We start from the raw sequence: 15,664 nt of genomic DNA, 5'->3' as shown, positions 1-15,664 counted from the left end.
ATATATATATATACTGTCAAAGCATAAGAAAGTGACATACGCTCTTTGCGGGAATAATGCACAGGCCGTTGGCACCATAAACACAAGGCTGGATTCAAAAGAACAAAGTTGCACATCACTTGACTGGACAAAACATTCTATTCAGAAACCCTTGAAACAAATACTAGTAGTACACATAGATCAATATCCATTCTGAAGCTGCTATAAATACACAAGTTCAGATGAATTGTGAAATACATTCTGAAAAGCAAGTATGGCACTCACAAGCATCCAACCAACATGACTTGTATGGGGGCATGAAGGAACTGTATTCTCTGCATGGGGAAATAGTAATAGCATCACATACATGTAACATACCAATCCAACATAAGCACAGTGCGTGTGTATATGTGTGCATGTGTGTGTGTGTAGTTTAAGTGGAATTGATATGCATACATGTATATGCATACACATACACATACATGCACACTTGATGACAAGAATTGTTTTTTTAATCCCTTTTCTAAAAAATATACCTATATACTTTACCTGCATCCATGTGTACCTCTCCATTTTCTGCATGATGACAGGACACAGTACTGAACACAAAGAAAGAAATACTGTAACAATAATACTCAGTTCTATATGTACATGTACCATGCTTCCAATGTACAAGAGCTCCTTGTACATTGTGTCAACTTTTAATTTCGAAAGAAAAGGAAATGTTGGCCAGGAAACCATTTAAACTTTCTCACCTCTTTACTGTTGTTTCTTAGCTATAAATTTCTTTTTCAACTTTATTATATAGGACTACCATGAATATTTACATTTGATATTTACATTGAGCCAGAACCTTGAAACAGGTACATAGATGTACCATTAGTACACATTAGAATATTACTTACACATTCCAGGTGCAGCCATGGACACTCTGGACACAAACACTTGGAAAATTCCCTTTTTTGCTGCTTTCTGAAGGAAGGAATTAGAAGAAAGGCCTGTTTAAAAATACTTTCTGGGGGTAATTAGGAAAGGAAAGTTAAAGAAAATAGATTCAGAAACATTCCTACATTTATCTAATTCATATCTTAGTCTACATTCAAGAATTATTAAAGGCCACTCCTTCCATCATTCCAAACTCTATTCTCTGACTTCTATTTAATTAATAAAATATGTTACCGCTACTCTTCATCTTGAAAATATGTAGTCTCAGTTTATGTGTGTATAGTTAACTGATACTTGGTTCTTACCTTGGACTTTCCTAGTTCATTCCCATTGCCATCAGTAACTACAATGCCATTCATGAGTTCTCTGTCATGAGAAAAAGACAGCAGTGGGTCACTAAATACTACACATCTATCTGCTCATCACAAATTGTCTAAAACAATCTCTGTCCGTATGAGAATGTACATCCATATATGGAAAAAGTTGTCTAGCTCAAGCACCTTCACACAGTATCGTCAAGAAATCTATATACTGCAGTGTCTAGTAATCTGACCGGGTGCAATTAGGCTGTGGGAGGTGACATCACTGGTACCAATGAACAACTCAATCCTTCATATTTTTCAAAGAGACTACAGGATAATCTACTAGCTGTTGTAGTCCACAACTGGAATTCCAACATGAGCTCCAAAAGCTGTCCTTACCTTTGTCTCATGAGTGGTATATTGGCAAAGTTTCCTGCTGCCACTGCTGCAAATGGCACGTAACGCTGCAGCAGCTGTGGAGCTCTCTGCAGTCAACATAAACAGCAATGAGATGGCTTATATATGCATATCAACGACTTTAGAAAAAAACATAAGTCCAACAACAAATAATCTGTTTTGGTTTGGTTTGTTTGACAATACAACTGAACTTCGTGATCTGCCTATAACATTCTGGTCAATGTTAGAGTAAAGTAATTTTGTATTATATAACGTTACATATACATATATCATATAAAGCATCTCTATTAAAAGATTTTTAAATGATAAGAGTTGAATCTGTTTCTGACTTTTTAATCATTGAAAATGGTAAGTTGGAAAATTTAACTGACTACGTACACTGATTTCATTGTCTGAGATAAAAGACAGCATCAGTATAAACGTTGTCACTGTCAATATTGCAGGTAATTATGGTTGTACTACAGTTCCTGATGCCTCACCTTTTCCTAAATATAATACATGTAGAAAATCTCAGTATATAAGTGTTTACCGCTGTGAGAGAGTTAAGGCCCACAGACACTGCTACAGCTGCTGTGGTCGCACTGGCGTATGCCGTACCAATCTGTCTGGGAGAAAGAAAATATCTAAATCTATATGTTTCTAACAAACTTTACAGGGACACTGAAAATCAAATTAGCCAAAGTGAAAAAAAAAGCTCCTTAAGTCTTACACACCTCCATAATTGTACAGGAAGGCATTTAGCGCGAATATTACATTTCTTAAATACAATGTATGAGAAAAAAAGGTCTTCCTTGAAAAATAGGTCTTCAACTTCACCAAAACTACATGTAACATAAAACTTAACAGAAAGTTTCAAATGGGTTTAAATGTGAAGTTCCCTTTTAAATGGTTAGTGTACCTGAGACATCTGTCATTTTACATACTTGGTTGTTATTGCAGATGCTGCATTCCTGTTGGTATAGTTGACCAGAGCGTTGAAGGACTGGTTAATCCACTGCCAGAATACAACAGCTGGTACTGTCCTATAATAAACAAACATGAGAATTTAAAACAAATTAATAGTAACAGCAGCACAGGATGTTTGATAATATTTCCTTGTGGTGAAGTAAAAGTCTTCTATTTAATTCATTTTTTCAACCTGGCATCACATGACTTGAACTGACCTATAGAATTGCAGCATGAAGCCCGTGATGAGCATGCCACCTGGCACCTGGAAGGACATCCGACCAATCACGTTCTGCAGCTCGCCTGAGTCCGGGTGGAAGGCGGAGTCGTACAGCTTCTTGGCATACCACAGCTGCTCCTCCGTCGTGCCAGGTGGTGTAGAACCTAGTCTGTGGAGATGGAGTAAAATATACGTAACATTTTTTATGTAGGTACAGAGGTACATCATGTCTTGTTTTGGGTGGCAGAGCTAGCTGTGGGTTTCTGTATCTGTTGACATCTCCAGACAAGGTAGGTTGGTATCATGTGGGTGGGGGAAGATTGGCAGGCAGAATTACACGAGGTCAAAAGGTCAGACAAAGGTTCTGTTGGGAAACCAGAAACACAACATTTTCCCCCTAGGCCCTACCTGTAATTTGTGACCAGGTCTCTGGCTTGGTTTAGCTTGGCATCACTGCTCAACACTGTCCTCATGTCTGTCAGGTTGGCAAAGTGCTTCAGCCGGCCTATGAAGGTGGACTGGTCCCATCTGGGCCGGTCCAAGTCAATTCTGGGCATCTCGGAACTTGCAGTCATGGTTGAAACCAAGGAGGTTAAAATCTCCCTACTGAAACTGGATTGAGCAAGTAGCAATTTAGTCACCATGAACCACATCATTAACCATTAAGGATAATCATGTTAGTAACATGCACAAATCATGGAATCAATCGGTGGTGGCAAGCTTCAGCCCTTTTTAACCATTCAGTAAAGAGAAGCACAACACCAACTGTAAGAAATCTTCCTACCCTGCCAAAGAGAACTACTCTATTTAAGGACATAATATATATACTTCTGTATTATTTCCGTGCTCTACTCTAATTTACTCTTACATGTAATGACCCAAAGCTGCAATTTTGTATCTATTGGGAAGTGAAGAAACACGCACAGGCGCACACACTACACACTCAGTCACACAGACAACAACATTCCACTCCCTTGGGATGACGTATAAATCATGACCAGTGGGCGGGGCCGTGGGCGGGTCATTCTTGCTTCTAAGGGTTAGCAATCTGACTGTCATGTGGCCTCATGATCATATACATTTAAAGGCACTCTATGTAGTTTTTTGCGCAAAAAATTGTAATATTCTAATTATACTAAATTTCGGTGTTATTAGCAGTTACTATCACTTTTCAACACATTTGTGTCATTATTTCACATTTTTTTCGTATATTTTGTCCATTCAAACAGTCCTTCTTCAGTTCCCGGTGCCACCGGTTTGCTAAGGACAACAACAACAACATACAGGGGTTGCCCCCTGGGGTGGCTAATTGGCCCGGGCATGCCAGGCTTGATAGACAGGGGCAGATGTCACAAGATATAGTATTACCCTCCTTAGAAAAAACTAATATCTTTCACATGAGGTGGAATATAATTATCAACTTAGAGTATTTTGTTGGGCATGAATAAACTGTGGTCATTATCCCTTCAAAAGAGATAAAAAAGCTGGTAAACGATTAGGTATTTCAGAAACTGGTAAGCTATCAACCGACACCCCACTGGGATGTAGGTCAAACCACTGGGAGTGGACAATACCATATGTGTGGTTTGGCCAGAGGTTGAATAGAAGATCATTCACAGTTTTCTAAGCTTCTAAGGAGCAAGGATGTTGTATTTTTTGCTGTGGAGTATAATTTTGGAATACTAATGGGTTAAGCCAATGTACTATGTAAAGAAAAGAATAAAAAATATACTTTTTGTATTGTCAAAAAACTACATAGAGTGACTTTAATGTAAATTTGTAGCACATTTATAGTCTTACACACAGGTATACTTTCGCTACGGACATTTTCTATGAATGTGCATTCAATTTATGATTATCAAAAGTCATTGCGCAAAAAATGCGCAGGTATCCAAACAACAACCGGTCAGAACTAGTTCTTCGTCACAAACTCTAAACACCCGCGCAACCCAGAAAACGACTGTGCCACTGCGAAAAGACGCAAACACTAGTCAGACTAAGTCGAATATTGTCTCCTACATACAGATATAAGAAAACGTACCTTGATTTGTCTTGGAATCTCTTTCAAATGTTGGATTTTAATTTCAAAACAAGACCCTACTACGCGCCACGTCTCTTTTCTAAAGTAGGTCAAAGGTTGCGCGAGGTTCAACAACTGCGAACTGCATCCTGGGAAAAAGTTGCAATATTGTCTTATTATCATATACAATGGTCTTTAAATTGATTAAAATGGTTCTATATTGTAATTTCTGACATTTATTATATTACTTAGTAAACTCATTGCCACAACTGTAAAGGTTGATAAAGGTTAAGGTTTAGAGTTCAAACCCTGCGTGATGTTAATATCCCATCATTCACTGCGATGTGACGTCATTGGCATAGTAACATTACCGCTTGGAGGAAGCGCTAGATCGTGAAAAAAATGGTAAGTTTTCTTATGTTTTCTTCTATATTGTGTGATTGTTTGAGGTAGACTTATATTTTTGGGACATAGAGCAGGCCTGGATTCATCAACGCACACATGGTAACTCCCGAAAGGGCATGGTTTTACAACAAATCGACTATCACCTGATATTTTTTCTAGGATGTCGATAAATTCTCGTGGTGCCATGCTTCTATCGTGCCAAAAAAGTATGCCAGAATTTGTTAGAATTTAAATCTGGGCTTCAACATCTCAGTAGTTTGTTCCCGAAAGACATCGGGAGACCCATGGTATGTTGGTGGGTCTTTCTTTTCTTAGCTCAGCAATTTTAATGGGTTAAAAATTCTAAACGTTATAAAAAAGGAAAAAAAAATCGACAGACGTCAGCACCTGCTCCAAAACCTTAACATAATCTTTTGAATGGTTGTCGCTTATAGACTAGACTTCTAATGCAGACTTCGATGTATATCTAACAGCCAATCATAATAATATCTTCTTCTAGAATGTGGTAAACCTATAGCCTGTCACAAACTGACAACTATTAAGTCATGCCTCTATATTATATTGCATTACATATTAACTTTAAGTTACATATGATTCATATGATACATCTGAACTGTATGATCATCTCCCAGCATTTGGAAGGTCGTAATGTTTTCTGATTGCTTGGCTACAGGGACTGGACTCCACCAACCCGAAATTAATAGTCAAGAGCTTAAAAAATTACAAGTAAATTCCAACCAACATCTGCTTGGAGATTACTGTATGCATAACTTTGAAATGCATGTACTGTAACTCACATTTACATTGATTAGCAAGATATCCTTTAGGTATGTATGTGTAACTCTTTCTTTGTCAGGTGTCAATTAGGCAAACCTGTTTGACAGGAGTGAGGATCTGTTGTTGATCTTGTTTTTATGGTTACCATGGTTACTGATTGTTCAGGGAAGCACTGTGTAATTGTCATCCACTTTTCTGTCTTGTTTAATTCCCCATGACAGCAAACAGTACTTTTCCTGTACTGTAGCTCATTTGCATTCACACTGTACTACTCAGTACCACAGAAATGTTTCAAATGGAACCTTCACAACGAAAATCAGCAAAATTTATCCCTGAGAAAATAAATGAACTTAGAGTACAACATGTACTTGGTTTAAATCCTATCAGCAAGTGTATCATTGTTTGTATTTGTACTAACTAGTACTTCACTAAGCCAACATGATTAGAAGGAGATGTTGTCTAATTTGCATTAACCATTTCCCTGCTGTCCTATCCCATAACAAATATAAATTTGGTGCCAAATGGCTACCTTAGTGGGTTCAAGGTTAAATCAGTACAGGACTAGTTGTCTACAGCTGTCACATGATCATGGATGTTCTTGTTCCCAGGGTCTTCTTGCCCTTCTGCGTAAGCTGAAGAGCAATCCTGAGAAGGAGCTGAAAATTCTTCTCCTCGGACTTGACAATGCCGGCAAGACAACTCTACTAAAGCACTTAGCATCAGAAGATATCTCCCATATCACCCCCACACAGGTATGTGAGACAATTCCAGGACTGGACACCTTTTATTTTTTTGTGACAGTACCTTGTACAATGTTCCAGAAAGTCTTGCACTACTCATTTTCTGTCCCATTCATACCATCAGAAGACAATGTTCCTGGTAGTATCTTGTAATTTGCTAAAAAATATAACAGGGAGCTGCTATGAAGAATTCAAAGCAGTTTGGGTTCTACTGGTTGGTGTTTGCAGGTTGAGTGTTGTTAGCGTAAAAAAAAAGCTGTACAGCTAGATTTACCAAATATCACCTGCAGATGCAGGTGATATTTTTAGCACAGGGAAATTTATGTGTATTTGCATATTATACTTAATATACTTATACTAAATTTTAATTACCATAATTTCTTGTGATAGTGGCTATACCTGCCTGCACACTCCACATGATGTACATATGTTAAATGGTTTTATTGTGAATTCTATTGCTAGTTGACTGTTGCTTATGACATATTATTTACTTTTCAGGGCTTCAACATCAAGAGTGTGCAATCATCAGGCTTCAGGCTCAATGTGTGGGACATTGGAGGTAAATCTCTTTATTAGATTTACTTCTTTTTCCCATAGTCTTAACTTACCTGGCAGAATTATGAGAGTTGACATTACACACAATTCACAGATTATGGGTTTAATATTCCCTAAATGACTGTTGACACAAAGACTAACAAGATTTGTCTTTTCCCTAGGTCAGAGAAAGATCAGACCATACTGGAAGAACTATTTTGAGAACATTGATATCCTGGTATGTATCATTATTTAAGAATGTGTGAACATTGCATTAAGTGCTACTTATATTTCAAAGCCAAACTTAAAATGCTTCTTTGCCCTTTTGTCACAAAATCAATTGATAGCACTTGTTTCTTCCTCACAGATCTATGTGATAGACAGTGCAGATCGCAAGCGGTTTGAGGAAACAGGAGAGGTAAGTTTTTTTGTTTTCATTTTAAGTTATTCTAACAACAACTTTCCCTTTTGCAGTGTCTGAGCATAATGTATGTTGCTGATGTTGTAACAACACCCCTATGCAGGTATACTAGTATATAGGAAGACAGTGTAGGGGCCCAGATTACAGCATGGGGGGTCCAAATCACTGTACAGGAGTCCTTACCCTGAAACTGGCTGTTGCCTTTGCATGTATCAGTTTGACCCTTGCCTTACTTTACTGTGTAGGAACTGGCAGAGTTGTTAGAAGAAGACAAGTTGGCGGGTGTGCCCATGCTCATTTTCGCCAACAAGCAGGACCTGTTCAATGCTGCGGCAGCCTCCGAGATTTCCGAAGGCCTGGGACTGGGCTCGATACGGCGTACGTGGCAGATCCAGGCATGTTCTGCCATGTCTGGTGAGGGCGTGGAGGTAGGTTGAATATTTGTTTTTTTTGGGGGGCCATCTTGGGTTTACGTGTTTGAAAAAAAAAGTGGTAGGTCTTGTTTTAGTTTTATTTAGTGTGATTGGATCTTTACTTTAGCATGTTCTGGATATCATATGCTGCCCATGTAAGATTTTTAAACAAGGATGATTTTTTTTACAGGAGGGCATGAAATGGGTCATACAGACGGTCAGCAAGAAGTGACATGGCGGCTGTATCAGCCCCTAACACATCCTCACCTAATGCAGGGATCTCAATCGACTGTATGGCCTGTACATGTACATATAAGTACCTAATCCACAAGACTTCTGAAAGAAACTGTCTTCTCACAATTTTTATCCCTTGAAAATGTACAGCTGAGTTAGGAAATGGCAAGGCATGGCCACAATTTTTGGCTACTTAATATGTTCCATTATTATAAAACAGCACACATTCCATGCTATGTGGTCCTATAACAAATGTATTTTGGTGAGTTGATTTCTAGTACTTAAATGTAAGGTTAGGAGGAGGCTTTAGTTGTGTTTGCATTCCATATATAGATGGGAGAGGTAAGTTAAAATTGTTTAGAAAATGTATTAGGGTATGCCAGAAAATACAAAAGAAGAAGATAAGGATTCAGAGAAGTAGTTATGTTTTAAAGTACTGTATTGCAGTTTGTAAGAACAATGTTTTTGTGTCCTTCTCATGACTGTAATCTTTATACATGCCGTATGAAGTAATGTTCTGTGAAAGCTAAAGAGTGTTTGGAATCACATGGTCCCTTATCTTATATAAGTTGGCAAAATGTTAAGATTGGCAGCTTGTAATTAAAAAAAAACAAACAATTTTCCTTAATTTGATAGATGTGCTATGCTTATTAGAACAAATGGCATTTTGGGTGTGAAATTTGGTCAGGTCACAAGACAACATGTACTTGGTCACATTTAGTCCTCTTTTCTCACTAAAGACCTTTTTTTGGATACAGAGTAAAATGTAGAAATAAAGTGATGTACATCATAGATTATCTGAGCATGGGCATTTTACATTTCTTTTACACCCACCCCATCCACTCCCTAAACAAAATTCCTCATACATGTATTTTACATGTATACTAGAACGTTGATGGTTGGAAACATTGATTGTAATTGGGAGCCTTTCAAATTACCTTGAAGCATTATACTAGTAGATAATGGTTGGACTACAAATTCTCCAGATTTAACTGTAAAACTTTTCAAACAGGGCAGTAAGCATGGCAAGCCACAGTACTTGAATGTTCAGTTCAGAGATTGTTCAGTACCAACTGCAGTGATTTTGAATGTGTACAAGAAATGCAATGTGAGTGACTATGCATCTATACACTGTATTGGTTCTGGCACCATCCACATACAATTTATATATTCCATGCACTGTATTGAAATGTGAACTTCAAGGTGGTGGGTGGTGTGGTGGATATTGTATTGTGCAGTTGGAAAGAGAAATTTCCTTCTGAAGACACAGTGCCTTGCCATATAGCTGGATTACTGGACTTGTGGTATGTAATTGTGGCCACCAATAGCAACAGAAGAGGTGAAAATAGTTAAAATGGCCCATTTGACCAACAGCTGATGTTACTTGTACTTTAAGTGACAGCCACCAGACCTAGATGGCTTTATGCCCAGTACAGGTACATGAAACTATTTCAGACTTTCAAAGAGTTGGGTATTAGACACTAATACTGTCAAGCTCCAAATAAAAATGTCTCTCGTGTGTTCTAGTGAAAAAAACTGATGTAACAGTTGTAAAGTTTTAAAGCAGAAATGGAACATATGTCATCAAATGATTTTGTGATAGATTTGTCCCTTTTTGTTGGTTTAATATGATTTGTGAGAGACATCATTCCTTTTTGTGAAATAGGTTTTGCCAGTTTGCATAAATGAAATAAAGATACAACAAGCGTGGGTTACTTTTTTTTACTCTGAATTTGTGCATTTGAAACATTTAATTTTGAATTTGCCTTGCCATTTTTGTTCTTAATCCAGATCTGATAGTGAAATTAAGTAAATCCAATTAAAAGATACAAACTTTTAGCAACAACTGTACCTGAAAGACAATCTTCATGAGATACATGTAGTACAAAAATTCCCAGTACAACAATGACGGATAATGTTATTGGCAACTCCTCAGAGCCGGGGCCTTACTTGTTTCTTACCAATTGGATGTTGCTTAGACTGACCAATAGTTTGTGCACAGTGCATGTGAACTTTAATGATTCCGTCTTGGTGCATCTGTTTTATCAAAAGGAACTCCAAGGGCATGTCGTGGGTGTCCTTGATGAAGATCGGTGCCTTGTAGTAATGGTAGAGCACCTTGTTTCCCTTGTCATCAGTGGGAAAGGGCCAGAAGCCATAAACATGGATATCATCACAGAGAGTCAGGGCCATGCTGATCATGTAGATACCTGGGAAACATAACATACATTGTAGCAAGAAGAGTTTGACCAAGATTTGACAAAGTTTTTCATTGGAATGCTTCATAACAAGAGAATATGTCAATGAATGTTAGATATCTTGGCAGAGCATTATGTAGTACAAAATAAACTAGAAAGGTAACATTTGCAAAGCAAATACATAATGTTTACCTATGCATATGGTCTGCTCTGTTAAATTCTTAACTCAAACACATTCATATATACGGTGACAGAGTCTAAATCCCTCCTGCTATAAAATTGCAACATTATGTATGTACTAACCCAACACCAGTTACCATGGTGAGAGACATTCCGGTTCACATCATTGACCAAGACAGAGGTCAGTGTTTGGAATGGCAGAAGAAGAGGAAACAGAGCAAAAACAATATATTTTCCTTCGGGAAACATAATCAGGTAACTGGATACATTTTCAAAGAAGTCAGATGTTTCAACCCATCTGGTGTCCTTCATTAGTGACTGGGAGAATAATTTTCACAGGAAAAGCAACATGATGACACAGCACAGCCATACCTGGTGGGAGACTTGGCATTACCACTTAAGAATGTTCATTGTACATGTCAAACCACAGTTTGAAACCAAATAAGTGAAACAACTGGTTTTAGATGACACACTTAGCTCACCTGATGTAATTTTTCTGGGAATTCCATGATTGTTCCAGTAGTTATTAACACTCAGGAAGTGATGAGGATGTTCATAAACTGCACAGAGTCTGCCTTTCATGGCACCTTCTAAAGCTTGGATCATGTAGTTGGTATAATCTACAATTCATTGGGCAAGAGACAATCAAAATAATAGCTTGAGCATAATTGCCTAGTACAGAAGTACATGTATTGTGTTGGGTGGGTTGGCTGTGGGTTTGTGTGTATGTTTGTCTGGACAGGGTGGGTTGACATCAGGTGGATGGGGGGAAGCTGAATACATGACATCAGCAGTTAATTCAAATTTCCAGAAAGGATTATAATAAATGTAAGAACAGGTGCATGCTTACTTTTCATGGCGGGTAGTGGAGAGTTCTAAATGTATTATCTAAATGTAACGTTGCAATTGTAATTGTACGACCTATGTAATAAAGAGGTGCATGTTTTACTGTTGGGTTTCTTAAGTGACAGTATTCCCTGGTATGGCTCCATGTCCTTTAGAAACCTCTCTTTCACAGACTTGTCCTTCATTTGTGCGTACCTGCAATATATATATAGTTAGTTAGTTAGCCAGCTTCCACTCCAAGTGTGTCGAAGACTTGGTCCTACCATGCATTAGAACGTCCTCTATGTATAAGGTGCGGTTCTATGTTGGTCCCTGGGGTTTTAGCACGTACTGGGTAGGCTCTGTTCTGGAGGCAGCATTTTACGGCCTGCTGTAGTATTTTGCCACCTTTTTGTTTTATGAAAACAGTAGTGGATTGATTGTGACCTTAAGCTTTTATAGCTAGAGATAAAACACGGTGATGTGAATCAAAACAAATGTAATCCAGTGTATAAAATTCGCTCTATGATGAATATGATAAATATGATATGATAAAATAAGCTGGACCGTACCACTTACGATTTCAGCATGGATAGGGGGGCCGTTGTTAAGGTCAACTTTATCCCAGCATCCTTCCTGTAGATTTGTTTTCCCAATGGTGGCAAGTTACACCTGTAGTGAAAACCATTGGTATGTAGAATGGCCTCACCTTAGTCCACATGGGGCGTTCTTGTTCTAAATTCTATACATGTAGGTCCGACGTCGACTATTACATTTGATAAGCAGGTAGGCTGATTCACTAAGTTAATACAGATATATTATACAGGCCAATGTAAAGGGTGTTGTACCTGTCCCATGCGCATATTGCCGTTCTTTTCTGACAACCTATATCCTCCAGCCTGCCTTTCTCAGTTTCTACAAAGTCACTGCGAAGTCTAGATTGAAACCGAGCCTGTAAACAAACCGGCATGCTTCATGCAGTGTGCCAGGGTGGGCGGGAACACTCCCAGCACTCAAAAGGTACCGGGAGCCTTCGGTGGTCCAGGCTAGCCCTTCACATGCAGCCCTGACACAGCTAGGACGGGAGTGTTCATTCGTTTCCACTACGTTGGTATTTGTATACGTCTGTACTTAGCCCGATAGGACATAATTGTAAGTGTTCATCCGATCATCACTAACCATTAATGATTATCACCTGAATACTGCGTCCGCACTGTCGATGGATGCCCCACAGCGACTTCTCTGCAGTATCCCGCTGTTCCCCACCACTGCACACCTCTGGTAATGCTTATTCATGAAAGGAGATTCCTGTGGGGAAAAAAATCCTCGGAAAGTCACGTTTCGGACGTGAGTGGGTCATCTGAAGAACATATGCATACTTTGTCTAAGACAGTGTGCGTAGTATGATTTTTAAGGATGGTCTCACTAGTATACTGATGCAGTTCAATCAATATAGCATGGCAAAATCGGTTCGACCAATGAGAATAGTGGCTGCAAATAGTTCTTCTCGACCGAGGTGGGCGGCTATGGGATCGGATAAGTTCAGTTCGATTATTGGTAATGGTTAACTCCGAAATTACCTTGGGTAAGACACTGTAGATGTCCCTGGTTATTTTCAGAGGTAGTTTTGGGTTGAGCACGTTTGGTAGCACGTCTCCCACTCTGACGTTCCGTTTGGTCATGACGGACGACTCGACGTCACAACACTCCGCCAGCTCATGCCTGATGAGGAGAGGAAACAACACGTACACATATTTTGTTTTGTTACTGGACGAAGCTGTTTTGAATTAAGTGCCGATGACACCAAAATGCAGTTTCTGACTTATATTCAACAACTGTAATATAGAACACACTGTTGCATAACGTATACACCCTTCTCATCACTCTATACTCACTTCATCTGTCTGGAAAGCACTTTATTTTCCCTCCACGTCCCTTTAAAGGTACGCATAGCTTCGACGAGATCTATAGAGCTGTCGTTTGAACCTTTCCCCACGATGTCGAGCTTCGTTGGGGATTGTGATTTATCTGATGAGCTGTTCCTTTCCAGTGAGTCCTTTAAGACTGTGTTTATCAGGCGGATGATGTCAGCTTTCATGTCTCTTGAAGTCCTTTCGTTTTTCCGTGCCGTTTCAGAGTCGTCGCAACTACACCCGGCATTTATATGTATGCTCCTTGTCTCCAGACTGAGAGAAACAAAATGAAAATAAAGTCAAGCGACAGTACTAGGACCTAAGCAGGATTTCAAACAGAAAGTTAAGCCTGTACGCACTGCGACCTTCATCAGGTTAGGATGACCCCTTGCACCACGTGACCTTACGTGGAAAGGTGGAAGTTGTGGAATGGACGGTTGGTGTACGTATTCACGACCTCAGCAATGGCGGGGCGTTAAACATTCCCTTGGAATTTTGACGTATATGGACAAGAATGTAAAGTATCAGGTACATACCGGCTGCTGGGAGGATCTGAGATAGCCAGCCAAATGGATTTCCGTCCAATCAGTGTGATGGTAACAGTGCACGCTACCAGGAGCAGGGTGACTCCAACGTAGGATAGTCGAAACCGCATTGCCCTCGTTTGCCGAACTCTACAGAAATGGGTCAAACGTGAATAAGAACATGAAAAAATATAGACACTCAAAGTAGAGGGAAATGAACACAGCCAACATCAGGTAATCGAAAATCTTGTGACGATTTGGACTGAGCAAAGACGTATTACTAAGTAAAAACTAGTAGAAAACAATGATACATGTGGTACCTATCACTCTGCCTTAGCCAAAACCCCTGTATCAGATGACCAACTTGTACATGTTGGAAGTCCTTTCGGCTGGTCAAAACAAGTAGTTTCTCTTGATCAAAGTATGTTCAGGTTGGGTCCGACGGTTGACAACAAAACTTGTGAGCCTGAATGTCGGCGAGGCTCTCGCTTTGACTGGAGTTGTCCAGCTGTACTATTTGTTGCAAATTACCTTGGACATCATCAATTATATCAAGCGGAAATACCAGGTGTGCCGAAGGATAACATTCTAAACACGGGCTAATGTATGTGTTTTGATTGGTCAAGAATAGCTAATCCCATAACCCTGACCACAAGAAAATGTAAATAAGTGAGGGACATGTAGCCACTCCCTCATTGGTCGAACTGCTAATTGTCAATTGGCTGAACTGCCGATTGTGTTGAAAACGAAAGCCAGGATCGTTTGATTCTATTTTAACATTAAAACTTTGTTTAAAATCATTTCTACTTGTCATTTGTCATTTCCATAACTCTCATTCAAATTCTGAAGCTGCTTTATGAAGAAAGAAAAAGGATCAGGAAAATGTAAACAAACCCCAATAGAATACCATGGCATTGCCTTTGACGATCCGAATGACAATTACTTGTTATATATTGGCATAGGAGAAATATGATACTAGTATGTAGCACATTTCTCATTTGCTTGAAACTATAGTTACATTTTATGTCTGTTTTCATCTGATGATTCCGAGAACTGTTTAATTGTAGCATACCTTAAAATCGAGAGTCGTCGTAAAAAAGTGAAATAAGAGATATTACTTCCAAAAGAATTTTACTTCAATTTGATAGATACATCATCATCAATGGTACAAATATTTATGTCGTTCGTGTTTTGTGCATTAGAAATATTATGGTACGGCGACTCTATGTCATGTATCACATGACTCAAGACTTGTCGCAAAAGTTAACCTTTCGTTATTACACGCACGTATTAGTAATTAACTATACACACTCACATACAAACTCAGAGTCTAAACCACTATCGCTTGGCACTTAGCATGTGTGATGTTACACAAAATAACACTGTCACATAGTTGTTGAGCTAGCGTGGGTAGACGAGACAAGGACATTATACTTTTATAGGTCTCTATATAATGTCGTTGGACAAGGCAAGTCTGGAGGCAAATCTCCATGTACATATCATATCTACCTTGCCCAACCCACTCCCTTGGCTAGTCCACCAGCTGCGGGCTATGTCGATGGACCAGGTAGCTATAGGTAGGAAATACATGACAAAAATAAATACATAGTAGGTAGTCTATATGTAGGATAGAAATATCCTAACAAGCACAACATTTGTGATGCACAAAAAC

The 15,664-nt window shown here is 39.0% G+C and overlaps 3 protein-coding genes and 1 pseudogene across 8 annotated transcripts in view; 2 read left to right on the top strand and 2 right to left on the bottom strand.

Annotated features, from left to right (window-relative positions):
* Positions 1 to 4,962, bottom strand: part of LOC109470884 (sideroflexin-2-like) — a 12,035-nt gene extending 7,073 nt beyond the window's left edge. The window contains exons 1-6 of one of the 6 annotated variants that reach the window (XM_019769972.1): positions 4,850 to 4,962; positions 3,217 to 3,420; positions 2,807 to 2,977; positions 2,567 to 2,665; positions 2,173 to 2,248; positions 1,626 to 1,711 (exon numbers count right to left, since the gene is read on the bottom strand). In XM_019769972.1, coding sequence (XP_019625531.1) covers positions 1,626 to 1,711; positions 2,173 to 2,248; positions 2,567 to 2,665; positions 2,807 to 2,977; positions 3,217 to 3,383 — 599 coding nt within the window. In that variant the 5' untranslated portion in view covers positions 3,384 to 3,420; positions 4,850 to 4,962. Of the gene's footprint in view, positions 1 to 1,625; positions 1,712 to 2,172; positions 2,249 to 2,566; positions 2,666 to 2,806; positions 2,978 to 3,216; positions 3,421 to 3,592; positions 3,635 to 3,676; positions 3,832 to 4,849 lie in introns of those variants that run through there. The other 5 variants (XM_019769967.1, XM_019769969.1, XM_019769970.1 and 2 more) reach the window with 5 other exon arrangements.
* Positions 1 to 15,664, top strand: part of LOC109470878 — a 170,831-nt pseudogene that overhangs the window by 93,666 nt on the left and 61,501 nt on the right.
* LOC109470890 (ADP-ribosylation factor-like protein 3) lies at positions 5,134 to 10,064 on the top strand. Its single transcript, XM_019769982.1, has 7 exons — positions 5,134 to 5,233; positions 6,619 to 6,762; positions 7,249 to 7,309; positions 7,467 to 7,522; positions 7,652 to 7,702; positions 7,951 to 8,133; positions 8,309 to 10,064. Exons 1-7 carry the CDS (start codon positions 5,231 to 5,233, stop codon positions 8,348 to 8,350), a joined length of 540 nt encoding a protein of 179 aa, XP_019625541.1. The 5' UTR covers positions 5,134 to 5,230; the 3' UTR covers positions 8,351 to 10,064.
* Positions 9,126 to 14,486, bottom strand: LOC109470883 (alpha-2,8-sialyltransferase 8B-like). Its single transcript, XM_019769965.1, has 9 exons — positions 14,313 to 14,486; positions 14,005 to 14,142; positions 13,451 to 13,741; positions 13,136 to 13,277; positions 12,751 to 12,863; positions 12,135 to 12,227; positions 11,680 to 11,771; positions 11,213 to 11,350; positions 9,126 to 10,562 (listed from the first exon to the last, which is right to left on the bottom strand). Exons 2-9 carry the CDS (start codon positions 14,121 to 14,123, stop codon positions 10,285 to 10,287), a joined length of 1,266 nt encoding a protein of 421 aa, XP_019625524.1. The 5' UTR covers positions 14,124 to 14,142; positions 14,313 to 14,486; the 3' UTR covers positions 9,126 to 10,284.

The sequence above is a fragment of the Branchiostoma belcheri genome, unplaced genomic scaffold, assembly GCF_001625305.1.
Source record: "Branchiostoma belcheri isolate BF01 breed outbred unplaced genomic scaffold, Haploidv18h27 scaffold239, whole genome shotgun sequence".
NCBI lineage: Eukaryota > Metazoa > Chordata > Leptocardii > Amphioxiformes > Branchiostomatidae > Branchiostoma > Branchiostoma belcheri.
The sequence above is the reverse complement of the archived record's forward strand: the minus strand, read 5'-3'. Positions and strand labels throughout refer to the sequence as shown.